The sequence below is a fragment of the Alosa alosa genome, chromosome 10 (assembly GCF_017589495.1).
Source record: "Alosa alosa isolate M-15738 ecotype Scorff River chromosome 10, AALO_Geno_1.1, whole genome shotgun sequence".
NCBI classification, from domain to species: Eukaryota; Metazoa; Chordata; class Actinopteri; order Clupeiformes; family Clupeidae; genus Alosa; species Alosa alosa.
In genome coordinates, this window is record NC_063198.1 from 28278202 (window position 1) to 28298749 (window position 20548).

The 20548-nt window shown below is 43.2% G+C and overlaps 1 protein-coding gene across 1 annotated transcript in view; it reads left to right on the forward strand.

Annotated features, from left to right (window-relative positions):
• The window catches only part of LOC125302702 (testis-expressed protein 264 homolog), a 49284-nt gene extending 36011 nt beyond the window's left edge, over nt 1-13273 (forward strand). Inside the window, exons 3-5 of the mRNA XM_048256042.1 lie at nt 2541-2724; nt 11865-12094; nt 12178-13273. Coding sequence (XP_048111999.1) covers nt 2541-2724; nt 11865-12094; nt 12178-12402 — 639 coding nt within the window. The 3' untranslated portion in view covers nt 12403-13273. The remainder of the gene's footprint in view (nt 1-2540; nt 2725-11864; nt 12095-12177) is intronic.
• The last annotated feature ends 7275 nt before the right edge of the window (nt 13274-20548 follow it).

Here is a 20548-nt window from a genome sequence, read left to right on the forward strand (position 1 = left end):
GACACCCCACTGTGTTGGCAGTGTAATGAAAAGGTTTTAATTGGCATTAACACCATACTGACCAGGATGTTCTTGTCTGTGTGTGTGTGTGTGTGTGTGTTTGAATGTGCGCGTGTGTGTTCGTAGAATTGTTGAAGGATGTGTGTGTATTAAACGTTAATGTGCAGGGACTAGTCTAATGGTCTCTGGCAGTGAGCAGGAGTGTAGGGGAACAACACGTTCAGCAAGTCAGCCAGCCTGAAAAGGTTACTCCTACATTACAGAGAGAATGAGAGAGTGCGGGCATTACAGGGAAGAAAGAGAGAGAGAGGGGATAGAGAGAGGAGATGAAGGGAAGAAGAGAGTATAAGAAAGAAAGGGTATGGAAGGAGGGGGGGAGAGAGAGATGGGGGAGGCAGAAGTGTGTGGGTGGAGAGCAGAGAGTTTTCAAATCTCAAATCTAATACTTCTTCCTCGTTCACCCTCCTCCGGCATATCACACCCCTTGTATGTCTTACCCATGCACGAAAACACGCACACACACACACACACACACACACACACAGAGAAATGTGTGTACAGAAAATATTCTGCCATGCATGGCCAATTCCTCACACACATACACTCAGGATTACAAATTAAAGCTGAATTCATAAACAAGGGCACTTTCAAGGCTGTATTTTGCACACTGGCGCATGGCGTAAAACTCGTTTTCCACCAGGCGCAAAGTTTAATTCCTTATTTTGCATGTTTAATTTTTAAACAATGCGCCCAGGGGTGTGGCAATTAACAACTTAGGGAGTGGCTTAGCGCATTGTCTAAAAATCGCTATTGTACACCTGGTCAGAAGTCTATGGCGAGTTATGTTATTTTAAGAGCACATTGTCAACAGTCATATTGGCGGGTGCACCTATCATCCATGAACGCACACCAGCCACGTCCAAGCAAAACATTACAAATTGCACGATTACAATAGGAAACATAATTAGAATAAAGAAATTACGAAATACTGCACATCTCATGATGAGTAGTTATTCACCATCATTTGCAAATTGGTAATGACGGTTAAAATTGATTAGGGGAGAGGCGAGAGACACGTATGGAGCACAGCTGAAGACGCACGTCACGAGATATAAGCAACTCCTCTGCAGGATAATCATTTGAGCAATATTAGGGTAAGTGTTGCTTTTTCCAGCCTATGTTTTCGATGGTAACGCATTGTCAGTCAGTAGTGAAAGTAACTGCATATAACTGTCTTGTCGTTGACTGACACCATGCTGAATGCCAATGAGTTCAAATAATAGAGGAGTGCAAATGCGTGAAGGCTTTGCTAGGTTTTAGTAAAGCATGGTTTAATGGAATGACTATTCCATACGGTCTCGCAAGCAGCCTCCTTCAAATGCGCCGTTGAATGCCAAAATACCGATGCATTTATTTCACATCGCGCTTTGCGCCGGTGAAGGGAATGGCAGATGTCATTTTCAGTGGTTTAAATGATGTTATACGCCCCAAACACACCCATGACTGATTAAAAAACGTAGGAACACCTTGTTGCGCCATGCGCCCGATGTTTGATAACGAAAACCCTCCCAATGTGGACTGGACATCCTACTAAATTTGAATAAGCTTTTGACAAGTGACGATGCGCTTTTGACTGTCATGATAGGGCCCTCAGTGTCTTTTTTTCAAAGGGTAAAATCCACTTGGCAGCCATGGGCTGGTCATCTCAATAGAGACATTCTTTACATAAACGGCTGTAGCATTGGAAGTGGCTTCCTGTTCTATCAGTGAATGTCAGTCAGTCTGTGTGGGATGCAGGTGGACTGTTTCCTGACTTCTCATCAACAAAGCCTTAAGGGGGTGATAAACAGGGCATTATTTCCAAGCACTACTGGCGAGTGATGTTGTTTGGCCAACATTTGGGCCATAAAGGACAACTATCTGGAGATTTTTAGGGTGAGTTATTGTGTTAATCCAATCAGAGCACTAAGAACCGTGAGGTTGCCCGGCAACATGGCTTGAGAAGTTGGCTTGATGACACTCCTGTTGCACGTCAGTTCATGTCAATCAGACCTTGTGTTGGATCATCTTTCATCAACAATACCGTGAATCTTAGCCGAGGCCATTTTAGGGTCATTTACATTTAGCCGGGCCTCTCATCCTCAGACCGCTGAGGGATGACCTCTGCCCTTGGTCCAGCCTCTTATGGGCCTATGGAGGGTCTGCAGACAGAGCTGATTAGCACTAAAAGATCAGCACAGGCTGAAACTCAAAGAATACTGTGGGGCTAAAGCAAAGGAAACAGCCAATGTCAGACGTGAAGTCATGATTTATTTTAAACCTTCACTTGATAATATTACATTGGAGTACAATTTGGGCGACTTATAAGTGTTGCCAAAACTGATACAGAGCACTTGTGTAAAACAAAGCCAACCATCTTGAAAGCAACAGTAGTTAATCATAACAGCAACATGAATAGCTATGACTCAGCCTCACCGTTTCATTCTCTCTCTCTCTCTCTCTCTCGCTTTCCCCCCCTCTGTCTCTACTCTCTTTCTCAGAAGCGCCAGCTGTGTGCCCACCCATTCCTGGAGGTGTACAGTGGGCAGCTGATCCACTATATGAGCCCGCTGGCGCGTCAAGATGGTTTTTACGTGCCCGAGGTACGGGAGGCCGAGCGCAGGAGGGCAGGGGATGATGACGATGAGGAAGATGATGAAGATGATGGGACGACCATTGTCTCAGGTATGAAGTGGAGAATAATACTGGACTGGCCTGTTACTTGGCATCAGGGGAGAGCCAGTGATGCTACTCGCTCCTGAAACGTGCAGTGTACAAGTATAAACAAAATTCACAGTGCATCTTGTCTATGGTGTGCAGATATTAGAGCCTGACCGATTCCGATTTCAATATTTGAGGATTTCAAAAACCGATAAAATGATAAATCAGACGATATTCATTTTTAACAAACACAAGGTAAAAATATACTCTAATATTTAGAATATTGAAAAGTTCTGATCAAGGTGGGACATTGTGTTTAAATAGGCCTAACTATCTGGTATCTCCCATACAATAAATTATGAAATAATTATTATGAATGTGTATGAATAATAGTGTCGGGTCTGTTTTTATCTGTGATATCCGTTGCTTGTTGATTTTCATCTTGCCACCCATGTTAACAGGTTACAGCAGCCACAGTGCCTCTGTCATATCTGCGTCTCAGGCACAGCTTGAACCGTGCTGCAGAATAGAGCTAGAGAATAGAAGGGACGCCTATTTTTTCCAGTTGCGAGCGGTTCTGTGCAGAAATACATTGAAAAGAGCTGTTGATAGTCATAATGTGTTTAAAAGGGGAAGTGGAGACTAAATGTGTGCTATAAAGTAACAGAAATAGGGTGACCACCAACTAGACAAGTTGTGGAGGACAAGTTGTTGGAGGACAAGTTGTGTCTAAAATTGAGGACATATTGGCCATTTCTGCTTATAGGCCTATTTCGGTTGTGTTACGGTAGCTAGCTGGTACGTAGCAGTGATTTGGTTGAGCTTGATTGTTAGCTCGCTCGACTCCCGATCCAAGGTGCTGCTGTTTGCAGGTTCGAGTCTGGGTGACTGTAGGGCTGAGACACACAATTCAACACACGGCAGTTTGCATTGGTGCCGTGACCTGGATCGGGAGTGAGGTTTACATATAAACACACAATTTGTGTTTAAAAGTGGTGGTGGAAGCTACATGTATACTATAAAGTAGAAGAAATAGGATGACCACCAACCAGACTCTCAAAAGAGGACATGTTGTGCGTTAGCTAATGCTTTTATTGTGGCTAACTACCTTAACTACTGTCAGTATGGTCAGAAAATGTATGGAATGACAGTCAAAAGAGAAAGTTATAGTGTTGTTGTTAAGTTACTCTGTGTACGCGTTTTTGTTTCAGAAATACACCAACAATCAATTTATCCTCCACCGCTCAACCTGTGCTAACATTATTTTACTGTTGGATGTAATGTGAAGCTGGAAAAACAAAACTGGAAATTTAGATGAAGGATTAGGGTTGCAAAATTCCGGGAATTTTCAAAGTTGGAAACTTTCCATGGGAATTAACGGGAATATATGGGAATAAACTGGGAATTTTTAATATGGCAAGTTAGTCTATAACAGGAAACTTAAATGTAGTGGACAAAACCCCATCTTGCAGTCTAATATTAGTTAAAACAACCTGATTTAATACAATTTCAGTCGAATTTCTACCCTGCACATATGTCAATCACATGCACACAGCAATCGACATAGGCTGCTAGACATAAAGGAAACCTATGGTGCGTATGTTCCAAACTTCCAACCAATCGGATTTTGTTGTTGAGTGGTGTGGTGTATCTTGGGCAGTTCAGTGTTGCTGGTTTAGCACGCTAGTAAACCATAGGCAAAGAATGGGATTCCCGCTAGCATGCTAGCTAGCTTTGTATGATAAGCTAAGCGAAAATACCAACATACAATTCATATTGCTTATTACGAAACAAAATGTTAATGTTTGTTTGTATACGAAACAGTTTGTATGAATTACCCAAAATTCCCAGTTAATTCCCGTAAATGACCATTAATTCCCATAATTTCCTTTAATTCCATGGAAAGTTTCCAATTTGGAATATTTCCAAAATTCCCCAACTTAACTTCCCATGGTAAGTTTCCAGAAAGTTTCCGCCCCTTTGCAACCCTATGAAGGATCCATATTTGGCTTTCCTTAATTTTAAAATAATAATCGGCCGTTTAACGTTGGTACTGATAGATCGTAAATAGCTAATTTAGCCACACCAATTTATCTGTCAGGCTCTAGTAGATATAGCAGTTGGCAAAATACAAATTGATAAATAATGACAAATTGAATGTCCCAGTACTGACAAAATCTGTTAACAAAGAAAGCAGACTAGAGCACACTGATTTAGTTTGCAAAAAACGACTACTGTTTCGACACCACTGTGTCTTCGTCAGAGTCGAAGACAAAATCTGTATCTGACTTTCCTCTGATGCACGAACAGCACTGTTTGCTACTAATTGTTATGTTTTCACGTCAGAAGATGTGAAGTAGTTACACTACTAGGATACTGTTACCAGGACCATTGATAAACCTGAGAACGAGACAAGTAAAGGGAAGGTGGATGGATGGATGGATGACAATGAGCCAATAAGATAATAAAGCTGATTGGGGGTGATTAGGAAGTGCTTGTGGGCCTAACCCATATACACAGTACTTCACAATTCAGTGTCTAACACCATTGTGCAACACTTGTTAAAAATGCATAGCAATACAATCAAGAATATTCTTTCTGACAAGGTTGTCTCTTATATCAGTCATCCTGGCACTCTCTCAAACAGGGTGGATGGGAGAACATTGCAAGCCCTCAGGGTGTATCTTGGCTCTTAGGGCAGAATTGACACTATAGATCACTGGGTGTCTATTTCTGACTGTGACCACATCTACCCACTACCCAGCTACAATTCTCTATTCATCTATACTTCTTCCTTGTATTAAGTTTAGGAGTACCGGTTGTTGTATCTTGTTGTATTGGAGGGAGTGGATCATCCTTTTGGCAATACTCTCTCTCTCTCTCTCTCTCTCTCTTGTCTGGTGCCAAGCTTTCCCACTGACACTACAGCAGGTGTTAATGAACAGCCTAGACTACTGCATGTGTTTGTATACACATGGTAGGAATCCTGGCATGCATATATTTGTAAACACACTCTCTTGCTCGCTCTCTCTTTCTCTCTCTCTCTCTCTCTCTCTCTCTATCTCTATCTCTACTCTCTCTCTCTCTCACACATGCACGCATTTGGCTGGAAGAGCAGCAGGGCATCAGGTCATGTCTGTCAGCACCTGCTGGCGTGAGGACCGTTTGATAACAGTCACTGTGGCCAGACTGTCCCCATCCGCATCTCTGGACAGTCCAAAAACAGCCTCTGCCATACAGTATAAGGCTGCATGTACCAAAGGCCAAATTTCAGTGTCAACAAACACTGCATTAGCCATATGAAAAGTTGCATTTCTGTGGCAGGGTGAGTGACAAATGGCTCTGAAACAAGCCTTAAAGCAACACCAAAGAGTTTTTTGTCCGTTAAAATAATGTTTCCAAAATTGTTTCCGTGGTTCATCAACTCGTAACAGGGTGAACGGCACTTCTGCATTCGCGGCCCTCTTTCGGCTGTAACCGCACTATGTAAGTTTGCCAGATCGGGTAGCGGGTTTGTAGTTCGATGGAATGAGACATAAGAAACTACAAATTTGACTTGCATGATGTCGCAATACATTGTACTTTCATAAAATCATGCAACATATTCTACATTGTCTATGGACAATCGTTATTTGCAAAGCCGTTGCTGGATAAACAAATAGCGTGCATGCGACAGAGGAAAAGTTCTTTGGTGTTGCTTTAAATCTCTAGTTCTCACACTGAGCTTTTGCGCTGTGAAGGGGGCTCGTCCTTAATTAGATGTTTTCCCATCACTGCAGGACATGAGGACATAGGGGCTGTACTTAGTTACAAAGGCTCTAGCATTCTAGATCCTCGCCATGGAAATCAGGGTGATTATACCCCTCTTCTGCCCCGGTGGGGATTAAGAAGCCCAGCAGAAGTCACTCAGCCAATTTGGGTCCAATTCCAAACTGCGTCGCTCTTAGTGGCTCTGCCTCGCAGCTTTCGGTTGCTGAGAGCGCTTGAGAGAGTTTCGGCTGAGAGCATGTTTGTCTCTGGTGGCTCTTTGTGATCCTGGGGAGACGGAGGAGGCACGTTAACACCACCCCGCTCTTTAGGGTACCCCCTTGCCGGGCTGCTTTTTGTTCGGCTGTCTTCACTCGTCTCTCTGGTAGTCTCAATGAGTCTCTCGCTCTCACTCCTTCTTCTTGGAGTGGCAGCTTTCAGAAACCCCCCTCAAGAGAAGTGTGTGAGCTGCACACACACACACACACACACACACACAGAGTGAGTTTGTGTCTCTGGGCAATGGCCACATTAGGCACTGATGAATCATGGGAATAACACTGTGACAGCCAGAGGATGCGGGAGAGAGCATGTGTGACAGTATTGCTAACAGAAATCAGTCAGTCACAAACAACAGAAATCAGTCAGTCACAATGTTGACTGTGGCATTAAGAGGAATAATTGGTATTGCATTTTTTTCCTCTGGTGGTGATGGCCACATTGTCATATATTAGTCATTAAAAAAATCCTGATGGGAGCAAGTGTGTGGACATTCCACCCTCTTTTCATTTACTTCCTGTTGTTTTTGAAACAGCAGTAGCCTATGTTTCAACTATGTTACATCTTATAAGATTGTGCCCAGTGTCCATATGAGGTGTATTTGTATCAATAATCTGACTGGACCAGCCAAACATGTGTGTGCATGCAAGATACTCCTCATGGGACTGCCAATCACTCTCTGAGCTGCATTTCTACTTTTGTGTTTGTTTTTACTGAAATGTTTCACTTCATGACATAGATTTGTCTCTGTATATCTACTTTATCATTCTCAAGCGCTTTTGGCAGTTACGTGGTCGTACAACACCACAGTCATAACCCAGCGGTTGTTGCTTTGTGAGTTTCAGATGCCTCTGGGACCAGGTCTTCATCTGAAGCACAACACCAACAAAACAAAGCTTAACAAAACTCTGAGCGTTGTGACCAATAAGCCAGGCAGTTTACAGCCTCCATATGGACCTCCCATCTCTCATCCATATTGCCACTTACTTTAATCTCCAATAACCAAGCCCTAGTCCCCTGAGATAGATGCCCTGTGCTTTCAGCCTCCAGACCATCTCCTTGCTTCCTCCCCCTCTCCATCACAAGCCCTTCCTGAAACATCTTGTCGCTATTAAGATGTTATGTGTAGTTTTTTGTCGTTTAAAACATTCATAAATGACCTAGAAATAGTAATAGAATCTGATGAAACAACCACTTTGTCGTAATGTCAAAAACACAGGGTATGCTATGTGCTGCCCAGATATCCACTACAGTTAGCATGCGGCAAAGTGTTCTGTGTGTGATGCTGTATTCAATGCAGCGCAGGTCAGTGGAAGAGTGCCATTGTGAACATAATGGTGCGTTCAAGGCAACTGGAATCCTCTGCGTAGCCCCGTTAAAGAGGACGAGCAGAGGCCTGGTGGCGACTCTCTTTTTAAACCCGGGTGGCAGTACCCAGACGCGCCCTCCACAGATCACTCACTGTCAGCACGGGATCCATCAGCCGCTCTGACGGGGGTGTTTACCAGTGTCAGATGCCCGTTTTTTTTTTTGTTTTGTTTTTTTTCCGAAGCGCTTGTCTGACCGTCAGTCGCAGCTGTTAGACGGACCGTGAGCCATCCTCCAATGCGGCCAAACGCGGCGTGTCCCTGCTCTCCCCTTCACTCTCACCCTCACTCACCTCAGATCTGCCTGAGGCTGACAGCAGCCATCAGGCTGGAGCGATGTGAGGCCCGGGGTTCCCACACTGCTGCTGTCTTCCTGACTTTGACTTTTCCTTCCTCTTCCTCCTCCTCCTCCTCCTCCTCCTCCTCTCCTCCTCCTCCTCTTCCTCCTCTTCCTCCTCCTCCTCCTCTTCCTCCTCTTCCTCCTCCTCCTCCTGTCTTTGTATCCGAGTATTTTTCTCTGAATCTGAGTATTCTCTTCTCATCTCTTTATTGGTGTGCTAAGTTATTTAGTTTATAATTTTATTGATTTCGGTCCTCTCCTCTCCTATACCAGTGCCTCTCTTTCTCTCCCTCCGCTTAACTTACTTTCATCCTTTCGTTCATTCTTTCTTAGAGGCCTACCAATCTCTTGAAGTGCCATAGAAGTTGCTTTCTTGTCATTTTTTTAGTGTTATTCTTTCATTTCCTGCCATCTTTGCTGCTCCTATTATGTCCTGTCATTAATCCATTCCCCATCTCTGTTATGTCTTTCTTTCCCCCTCTTCCTGCTCTTCATAACTCATCCCTTTTTCCGTTCCTTTTCGCCGCTGTCCTTGAACTGCTCGCTGGACAGTGAGTGTGGCGGCAGCCGATATAAATTAGCAGTGGGGGAAACTGGCAGACCGATAGCCAGACGGCTACGGCTTTGGCCATTACTCTGGTGGATCTCGCGGGCGGACGCGTAGACAGACGGTGGCGAAGCGGAGCGGAGCGAGATAGAATGCCCTCTTTAGTAAATCCGTCACCTGGGGGCCGGCGAACTGAAGCTGGCGCAGCGGATTCTGCGTCGACATGGGAGGTGTGAATCACACATTCCTACAGGCTCAGCACTATGTGACCTACCTGCGGGCGAAACCTCACGCCCTCGCACGCACACCGTCAGGACCGCGATCTCCACGAGCACGGGGGTTGTGGGCGAGATAGGAGATAGAGATGCTGTATGTTGCGTTTTTTGATGATGCAATGCGAAGAAGATTTTTTTAGTTGATGTTTACAATCCCGCAGACAGAAGTGATGGTATGACAGTTCCGAGCCCATGATAAAGCTGACGGCAGCATGACATCTTTGCGGGTGGAAGATTACAACCGTGACTGGGAAATAGTACAGTTATTCTGTCCTGTCATGCACCTCTAATGAAATTTGACATGCGGTGTAACAGCGCCATCAAATAAGATTAGGTAAACCCAAATCATATTCAGACTTATGCATATGACATATCCTGTGTGTGTGTGTGTGTGTGTGTAGTTATGTGTGACTGCTTAGGTGTGTTTGTGTGTGTAGTTATGTGTGACTGCTTAGGTGTGTTTGTGTGTGTAGTTGCAGGTTTGTGTGTGTAGTTACTTGTGGCTTAGTGTGTGTGTGAGTGTGTAGGTGTTTGTTATGGATGGAGGGGGTTATATAGTAAGAATTAGGTGTTGACCGTTAATGGCAACAACATTGGGGGAAATAATTGCAGCGTTTCTCTGTGACATCTCGTTTAGGACATGACAACTGCTGGGACAAGGTGCTCCAATTAAAATAAGCCACTTTTTGAAACAAACACAAACGCCTCAGTGCTGTTTTTCCCTTTAATTATCGAAAAGGTCTCACAGAGTGGTGCCTGCAACGTTTCCAACACCTCTCTCTCTCTCTCTCTCTCTCTCTCTCTCACTCACTCACTCACTCACTCACTCACTCACTCACTCACTCACACACACACACACACACACACACACACACACACACACACACACACACACACACACACACACACACACACACACACACACACACACACACACACACACACAATGTCCTTCGAGAGCTCATCCGTGCCAACAACTTCCTGCCTCTCCCACTCTAATTAACAACCAGCATGGTCGCCAAAATGATGCACTTAAAAGAAGAAGGGAAAAAAACAGACATTTCTTCCTTAAATGAAGAAATGCTCCAGTGCGTGAAACCATACGAATGCTTTTCCATTTCCCTCACAAATATGCATTGTTGAGAAGGCAGCACAGGGGACATTTGCAGTCGTCTTCAGCTTTGCGGATGCACCTCTAATGAACAAATAATGCAAATGGGACCGAGTTGGCCATCATCTCACTTCCACAATAAAACACACCCCAGCCTGAATTTGTATTCATTTACAAGCGGCTCAATGGGGGAAGAATTTAAATGGCAACCGTGTGGGACTGCAAAAACAATAACATTTTGCATAAAAGAATGAGACTTGGCAGTGAAGTTTTTCTACATTCAGAAACATGCTTTGTGTAAGGCACTATTTAATGTAGTGCTTTGATTGGAGTTGGGTATGTTACATGGATGTGTTCTGGACAGGCAGGTAGAAAGACTAGGTTCATGACACAGGTCCTCCACTCAAACAGCAATACTAAAATGAATGCAAGACAAAATGGGTGTGTTTGTCCCAGTTAGTTAACTAAACATTTAAGCTATTTTAAACATTTCTACACAGACTAGCAGGCCACCACAGCTTGAGGATTGGTTGCCAGGCAGCACAAAAACACAGAGGCCGAAGGAAAAGACAGAAAGAAACACAATTGTTTTTGATCGTAAATCATTTACCACACTCTCCGACGTCTCCGCTCTCTCTTGGTCACTGACACGGAATCAAAGGAGCCTTGTTTGTCTGAGCACCACGTGGTGCCTCTGATGAGACGGAGACAGGGATTAATTAGGGAGCGCTTGTGGCTACGAGGAGGAGAAATCATTGAGACTCCTGGAAGCTCCCGGGCTCATCTGCTGTGCCACTTACAGGACTGATTAGCAGCAGTGAAGTGATGGCTCACGCCCGCCGGCCAACAGCAGCTGGGTGCTCTCAGCCCACATGATGTCACCACACGCAGTTCAATGGAATTGTCATTTTGTCTGATCTTAAGTGTTATACACTACCGGTCAAAAGTTTGGGGTCACTTAGAAATTTCCATTCCACTCCATTATAGAGTTGCATTGTTTTTTTAATCAGGGCAGCGGTTTTCAGATTACATTATGTGCTTACATAATTGCAAAAGGATTCTCGACTGTAGAAAGAAATGGCTGATCTTTAATGCAATATCTACATTGCCCATTATCAGCAACCATTCATCCAATGTTCCAAAGGCACATTCTGTTTACTAGTCTGATATCATTTTATAAGGCTAACTGAGAAAACATTGGTCTAACCACACCTATATTCACTCTGTGAATTTAAAAAAAGGTTTGGCCACAATTCATCTTGCGAACAGGGTTTTTGAATATCTTTATCTCTAATCGGTAATCCTTTGGTAATTCAGATGACAAAGTGGATGATAGTGTGCACAAACGCACAGTTTTTTGTAGTCAATTTTTTATGAATGCACAAATGTGTGAATGAGTTGAATAGAAACCCAGCTATTGGGCGATTTTCACAAAACCAACGAGATCCTGTAACACTGAGGTCTAACCTGAGCTTCTCTTTGCTGTCTTGGTCAACAGGTACAGGTTCTTACAGCCAATGCAGCTCTGTGAGTGGTCAACTCCGTCAGCACAGACAGTGCAGCTCTGTGAGTGGCCGGCAACGTTCCGACAGCCAGTGCAGCTCTGTCAGTGGTCAGCAGCGTTCCGACAGCCAATGGAGCTCTGTGAGTGGTCGACTCCGGCCACCAAGCCAACGCAGCTCTGTGAGTGGTCGACAGCGCTCCCACAGCCCGTGCAACTCTGTGACTCCCACAGCCCGCACAGCTCTGGACAACTCTGTGACTGGCCAGCACTGGAGCTCCACTACCCACAGGAGCTCCCGGACAGCCCCGGCCAGCACTACTCCACTACCCACAGGAGCAGCCCCACGCCCTGCTCTACTAGCTCGTGCCTTCCGCTCCTGGGCCGTGGTGAGGCGCCGAGGGCCGAGAGGAGCCACAGATCGTCTCCCTCCCCGTTCAGAGGGCTGGACGACGTCAAGCTGAAGGTCCACACCCGCTCCTGCCAGACAGATCTGCTCCAGGAGCGAGGGATGGCCACTGAAGGAGAGGAATAAGAGAGGGATGAAGAGATGATGGCTGGAGAGGAGCGAGCCAGTCCAAACAAAGTGTCTTTCTGGTGTGCAAGTGGCCTGGTGGACCATGCAAGAAACACCAGTCTGCGTTGTGTCATGTCAAGGGAAGTGTGTTAAACCCCCTTGCTAGAGGTGGCCTTATTCTCTCTTGTTAGCAGTTACCTGTTAGTCATTTCAAAAACACCACTGTGGTTTCAGTTTAGACACTACCTTTTCCTTTGATTTAGCTGTGAATTTAACCATTTTAACACTGATTTCAACTCTGAACATGCGTGATTTGACTTAGAAGGTGCTAAGGACCCATATACCAAATACCAAGTTCATCTGAGTTCTTTCTCATACTTGAATGAACATTGATGGAACAAAAGGATGACTTTGTAATGTTTGCTCAGCATACAAAGCAAAACCATTTCTGTTGATTTAGGCTGCTAATATGATCCTGTTGTTTAAAAAAACGTATTCCACGTTTCAAGACTAGTAATATTACATAGATCTTATTGTATATGATGAGTTTGAGTTTTGATTGCCTATACTGGTACTGTTTTGTTTTGAATGTTTTGAATTTGTAAATCTGTAGTTATCTGTGGGCACATAGAGATTGTCTCATATTAATTCAGTTTTTAAATATTTGTTTTCCTTCAGGGTGGAGAACTTTGAAACCTGTAAATCTCTGTTTGTATAACACTACACTACTATTTGATACAACTTGAAATAATCATCTGTGATAAATATCTCACAACACACAACCTCAAGACTTCAGTCAATGACCACGTCTCTAGCCTCATATATATTTAACTGACCTCTGTGATTTCTTTCAGGACTGTGGACATTAAATATTATTATTTTATTACCACTGCCTGGCTGGTGTTAATGCTTCATTTCCTTTACATCAGCCTCTGACCTTGACTCATAGAGGAGAGGCTCGTTTGTTTTTGTATAAATCTTGAATCTAGAGTAGTAGAACTAGTAATGGTCCAGCTTAATGGTTTGCCTGTGGTAAAAACCCATAGTGAAAATAATGCACTAATCCTGCTTAAAATATTGAAAACGATGTGTGATCTTCACCTACTGTATATGCCCTGGAGATCAGTTCATCTTTTACCAATTCTCCTCTCACTAAACATTTTCATTTTGACATGAATAGTTGAAACTGTTTCCCCATATATATATATATGTACAGTACACTGCATATAGGGATATAAATGTAATTTCCCTCTCGTGGGAAGGATAACCCCGAGAGGGTGGAGGGTCTTTGTGTGGAGGAGGAGGAAAGGGGGGGGGGGGGTTGTTGTCTTTGGAACCTGAGTGGGGTGCTGATGGGCCGCTGTTTGAAGACTTGAGGCTCAGTCGGGGTTAAACATGTCGTACGAGGGAGAGAGGACAAGACGGCCATAAATATTCATCTGGTTGCTCAGCCCACGGCCTGAAGAGCTGGAGTGGACACGCTCGTCAAACACTCCCCATTCTCTGCCTCTTCAAATCAACATGCTCTCCTCTCCTCTTGCGCAGTCTCTCACATTCACTCTTTCTCTCTCTCTCTCTCTCTCTCTCACAACCTTGTGCATTCACAGGTCCTCTCTCATGCAGACACTCACAGCCTGTTCTCTCCGTTTTCTCATTCATGTCTCCACTCATCTGTCTCTCTCATGCATCCATCTGAACTTCCTTTTCTCCCCCTGTCTTCTCCTCCTAGCCTTCCTCCATCACTCTGCTATACTTCCTCTTCCTCATCTCCCATCCGTCTCTCTCTTATGCCCTATCCCTCTCTCGCTCTCTCTCTCACCCATCATGATCCTAACTTTTTTTTGTCCTTTATTCATCTCTCCTCCTGTCTTGTATTTCGCTCACTAAATCTCCATGAATCCCTTCTCCCTCCTCCTCTCCTCCTCTCCTCCTGTTTACCTCCTCCTCCATCCTTCCGTCTGATCCGCTGCAGCTGTTGTCTGAGAGCCGAGCCTTGTGATTGACAGCGGATGGGTGTGTGAGTGGCGGTGGGTTGGTGGTTTGGCGGCTCATGTCCGCCCATGTCCTGCAGACGTTTCCTGGTTCTCTCTCCGGTCGGTGCCAGCAGCGTCCAGACTCTGGGCATTTAGTGCTTTCTCTGTGTGAGCCTTGTCCCTTCAGCCTCCAGCGTCTTCTCCAGAGTTAGTGAGGCACCAAGAGGCATCGAGTGTTTAGTAAGTCCACTGGGAGCTGTAGGCGTCTTTTGGATTCCTTATTTTACCACTTTACTTGGCCTGCACTGTTTATATTTATATTCATGCTATGTGTCTGAAGTGACCGTGAAGTTGCACTGATATTGATGTGTGTGTGTGTGTGTGTGTGCTCTCCTGAGTGAAACTCTCTAGCCTTTGTTTTCATTAGTGATCCCATTAGTGATTTGAACGTCACTAGTGACCGTGATGCTGAATGTAGGTTATCTCTGACTGATCTGGGTCATTTTAGCAACACAGTCTTCCCCTGAGTAACTGCATTACTCTCACAAAGAACAAAGAAATCATGTCTGTTGTCATTTACCGCTATATCAATTTCTGCTCAGGTAGAAATGGTATGCCGGTGTTGTCAATCAAACATTGGCAAAATAGTAGGGGGGCCTATGTGTCTAATTTGGGGGTTGTGGGATTCACATGTTAATTTTTGGAGAGTATTATATCTTTGTTCTAGGGGTTCTTAAGAGTAAAAAAAAACATGTCTTCATTTTTTTTGAAGGTTTTGAAGGACCCAAATCAAAGGTCAAATTCAGAAAAGGTCAAATTTGGTGTTTTGTCCATAAACCTCACATTACTGGTATTATAGCATAGGGTTTGGTGCCAAAAAGCAAAGATATTCTACAAGGTAGTGTGTAAAAGTGGACCACATAAACAATACAACATTATAAAACATTTTTTCAGAGCACAAAGTGCAGAGATCTCTGTTAAATCAAGTTTAATAGACTTTTACATAGTACCAGCTGAAGTCTGTAAGGCCTTCCGAAGCCTATGTAAGTGTGAAGAAAAGAAAGGGTAAAGGATCAGCTAGACAAACAGACAGGTGTGTGCAGGGATGGATTACTGCACAGGCCTACCGGGCCCAGGCCCAGGGGCCCAAGAGGTCAGGGGGCCCTGAAGCCCAAGCCTTTGCATGGAATCATTGCCTCAATATCAACAAATCAGGATGTAGGCTATGAATCTGATTGATTTTAGTATTGGCCATCCCAAAATGCACCAGAATACAGGAAATCACATCAAACAAATGAAAATGTTCTGGGAGGACCCCCAAACCCCCCCACTCCCACATATATGACAATAAGTGGGGTTTTTTATCATCTAGGGTTGAAAAGTTCATAATCCCCCCTGGGTGTGTGTGTGTGTGTAAGAGAGAGAAAGAGAAAGAGAGACACTACCAGCATGGACGGATTATGAACTTTCAGGCCCCTGGGCCCAGATGTATTAAGGGCCCCCCACTAATTTGCGGGGACATTTTTAAAATTTATTTGATGTGATTTCCTGTATTCTGGTGCATTTTGGGATGGCCAATACTTTATTTCAATCAGATTCATAGCCTATGTGTTGATATGATGTGTTGATATTGAGGCAATGATTCCATGCAATGGCTTGGGCCCTCTGACTCTTTGGGCCTCTGGGTTTGGGCCCGTAGGTCTGCAGTAATCCATCCCTGACTACCAGTGACAGTTGGCTGTTGATAGCTGGCAGTGATAGAATTTAGAATATCGAATAAACTTGAAGCACATAGTGCTCTGTTCTTCATAGTTGGTGATATTAGTGACCTTCTAGCCTTCTACATTTGAGCAAGCACATTTTCATAGTTCATGGTGGCACAGTCTAGTTTCTGAGGTGTGTCTTTCTGTTAGTCAGGTAATGGCACACATACTCTAAAAGAAACAGATTTTGGGCTATGCATCCAGTGGCAGATATGTGTGGACTGGTGAATGACCCATCACTAGAGACATATGCCAAATTTCTTGACTCTCCATGAGAGAGTATGGAGATGGGTATCACAGATCAGCCAACGATTACATTGTTACAGTGCAGTTATTTTACAACAGAACAAAGCAGTTTGGCACAGGAACTGCTACAAATCCACCTGTAACAGTGAGCATCTGCAGCATGCTAATATTCGCTACTAGAAATCATGTGAAGCAGGCAGGACTCAGTGTCTTCAGAAAAGACGCGGTAGACCATCTTCTGAACCTGCAGCAACACCTGCAACTGCATCAAGTCCATCTAGAGGGACACTTGTTCAGCAGCAGCTGCTGCCAGCATAGATAAGTGCTTCTTCTGTCAGAAGCAGACAAAAGAGCATCTTCATGAGGTGTCCTCTTTCAATGCAGGCAACCAACCAAGAACTATAAGTAATATTTTGAAGTCAATGACTTTTAACAGGTAGCCAGTGTAAAGATGCTAGGATGGGGGAAATATGTTCATATTTTTTGTGTGTGTGAGCAGCTGCATTTTGTATAAGCAATAAGCTCTTTAGACAGGTATTATTACAGCCAGCGTAATAGCATTGCAATAGCATTGCAATAGTCTATCCTTGAGATGACAAAACATTAATTTCTCGGCATCTGGTAAGGATAAGGACTTCCTTATCTTTCAAATGTTCCTTAAATGGTAAAATTAAGTTTTGGTGATCTGTTTTATGTGATTACTTAGTGCTAGGTCCTGGTCAATTATAACTCCTGGGTTTTTAACCCTTGTGGATTAGGTCAGTGGAAGATCACTATATGTAGCCTGTGATGTGGATAGGATATCCCTCATCTTTTTAGAACCTAAAACCATGTCTTCTGTTTTATCTGAGTTCAAAAGCATGAAATTATTTGTCATCCATGTCTTTATATCTCTTATACATGTGTCAAGTTTGGCTAACCGTGTTAATTCATCAGATTTTATGGAGAGGTATAGTTATGTATCATCTGCTAAACAACAGGGGCCTCAGTACTGAGCCTTGAGGCACTCCACATTTTACCATAATCTGGGTAGATGGTTTATTATGGACCTGTACAAACTGTTGACGGTTAGGAAGGTATGATCTAAACCAGTGTTTTTCAACCTTTTTTATGCCACGGCACACTTTTGACACTTAAAATGTCCCACGGCACACTAACACACTAATCCTGTGTGAAGAAAAAATAAACATACCATAGCCTAAAATTTCAAATAATACACAGATATGGCCTTATTATGGCTTCTATGCAAGACCTGCTCAATATAACAAGCGCCCTCTGTTTCATTTGTAGGTGACTATATCTAATTTAATTGTTGTTTTGAACTGGATATGTGATGATTCTGTAAATACTGGATATGGGGCCCCCGTTGTACAATGCCTGCATACCACAAATAGTTCAATCATACAATCAATATGTGTACTGTATGTGGTTATAAATTCTTTGATGCAACCAGTGAGTGACATTTGGGTAATTTTCTGCGGCACACCTGATGATCTCTCACGGCACACTAGTGTGCCCCGGCACAGTGGTTGAAAAACACTGATCTAAACCAAGCGAAAGTGCTGAGTCTTTGATGCCTATCAAATTTTCAAGCCTAAGTAGTATGTCATTGTCTATGGTGTCAAAGGCAGCGCTGAGGTCCAGGAAGACCAGTATCGATACAAGGCTAGGTTTTTTGAGGGAGGCCTTAATAACAGATGTCTTAAACGACTGCGGTACATGCCCTGATAGCATTGAAATATTTATAATCTAGAGCAAAACATTATCTAGGAAGGGGAGAGCAGTCTTAAGAAGGTGTGTAGGTATAAGGTTTAGTAGACTAGTTGTAGATTTTGATGAGGAAATTGTGGAGGTGAGATCTAATATGTTGTGTATATGTAAATTAACTCAATGTTGTTTGAGGTCTCATCTGTGATTCTGTGATTTTGCTATCTTTCAGCAATGGAGTATGTGTATTTGGTGAAACTGATTGGTTATTGATCTTATCTCTTTGTTTGACATACAATCATAATACTGACATACAATCATACTGTTAAAAATAAGAAAATAACTGTTTTGTGAACTTTATTCAACACAGCCAGTGATTTAGGCGAAATGTATGGTGTTAATTATAGTGAAATATACAAATTCACAAAAATAGGGTTAAAACAGGTAAAAAAAATGGAGACATCATTTTTCTCCATGTTCAATGACCTCTAAAGAGAGTCCAACCACTCTCCAAAAATTAACATTTCAATCCCACAGAAACCACATAGGCCCCCTGACTAAAATAGCAGTAGTCAGGAAGTGTGTGAGCCAACCTTAAATACTTTATGAAACTCATTAAAATGTGAACAAATATGACAAGAATACAAATATGTGAACAAAAATATGCTGTGATGAGTCGACTGAACAATTGAATACTGAGTCTTTCATCATTTTCACCAAGCATCAGCTGTCCCACTTTGGCACAAAGCATGGACTCACTTCTACACACAAAACACACATGACCCACACACACACACACACACACACACACACACACGTTGTTTCCCTGCTCTTAACGATCACACCTTAATGATGTGCCATGACGGCAGCGGAGGAGATGGCGTCCTCGCTGCTGCTTGCCGCTGCTACTGATTTCCTCTCCGCTCTAATAACGGTGCAGTGTGGGCGTGTTTGCGGAGTCAACTTCAAAGTGTCATTGCCGCCCACCGCCGACGAGCCCCATGCAGCCACGCGCTCATCCAAACAGCACTGGAACTTTGTTTGAATGCGCTTATTGTTGTTGAGTCATAATTCTCAAGGGGACGGGAAGTTTTGAAGACAGGAGACGAGCCACGTGTTGTGTGATTGGAGCCATGCGGTTCTGTTCAAGGTCTCTTCCTTCTAAAAAGGGACTTTTTCCTTGCCTGCCATCAATATCTCTGTGGGGTTCAGGCTCTAAAGCCTTTTGAGACAATTTCCATGTTGTTTGGTGCTATACAAGTACAATTTAATTGAAAGTGTGTGTTTTGCTGTGTATAAGCAAATATCAAATCAAGCAAAATCATATCAAACCATAAAAGTTAGGCTACATAGTAGGCCTACAACTGTTGTAACTTTGAAAAAGTTCAAAAAGGACCCGTGTGTATTTTGCCTATATACACAGTGGGGAAGATAGTAAGAGAGGCAAAAAAGAATCCTAATGATCATATGGGAGGGATACAGATAAAAGTATCATCTTGGGGTCACCAAAAACATGAAAAAGTGACCTCCATGCTAACAGATTATCAGGCATCCGACAGCCTTCCTTGTCATTTAGCTGCATATGTAAATAGCTGGAGTTCCGATACGCTGCTGGGACTTTGCTTGGAATTTTGTGCTATAGATGAAAAGAAAATCAAGTGTTTTACCATTTTGGTATTCAAGGTGGGTTTGGCGTACGTACATAGAAGAATGACTGAAAAGAACCCCATGCCTAAGTATAAGGATGGTGGACGGTCTGCGATGTTCTGGAGCCGTTTTAATCCAAATGGCCTGGAAACCTTGTTAGGGTAGCCTTGGTATAGGCGGGTCAATATAGGGTTCAACGTCAAAAAAATTGATACAAAAGTTTTTTGGATTCTGGTACTGTTGGACATGCTAAATAACATACTAAAAATCTAGTAAAATCTGACCTTGGGAAAGGGGTCATTTTCAAAATGGCCGCCAAAATGGCTGTCAACAGGTTAGAATGGCTATATCTCAATATCTCAATTCAAATAGGATTTTAAATGTTAAAATTGAAAATATTTCAATGCTCTACCTTTTTCAGCCATAAATTAAAATCAATGCGTTTTAATACAGAGCAAATGCAATACAGGATTATTAACCATCTCCATGGCATGGAGGAAGATAAGACATGTCTTAACTGGTATTATATCTCATCTAGAGGTTATATGCTTTTAGAATATATATGGTTTTGGGTGTTTAATCTGTTTTGCCTGGACAATATAGGCTAAAATGTATCCCCTTTACACTAGATTCGCCTATACAGAATAGAGGGCAATGCATTGTTCATGGCATGGAGGAAGATGAGACATGTTTTAAATGGTGCTATATCTTATCTACAGATTATATGCTTTCAGAAAATATATATTTTAGGGTGTTTGATTTGTTTTCCCTGGACTGTATATGTCAAAATGTATCGGCTTTACACTATATTTGCCTATACAGAATAGA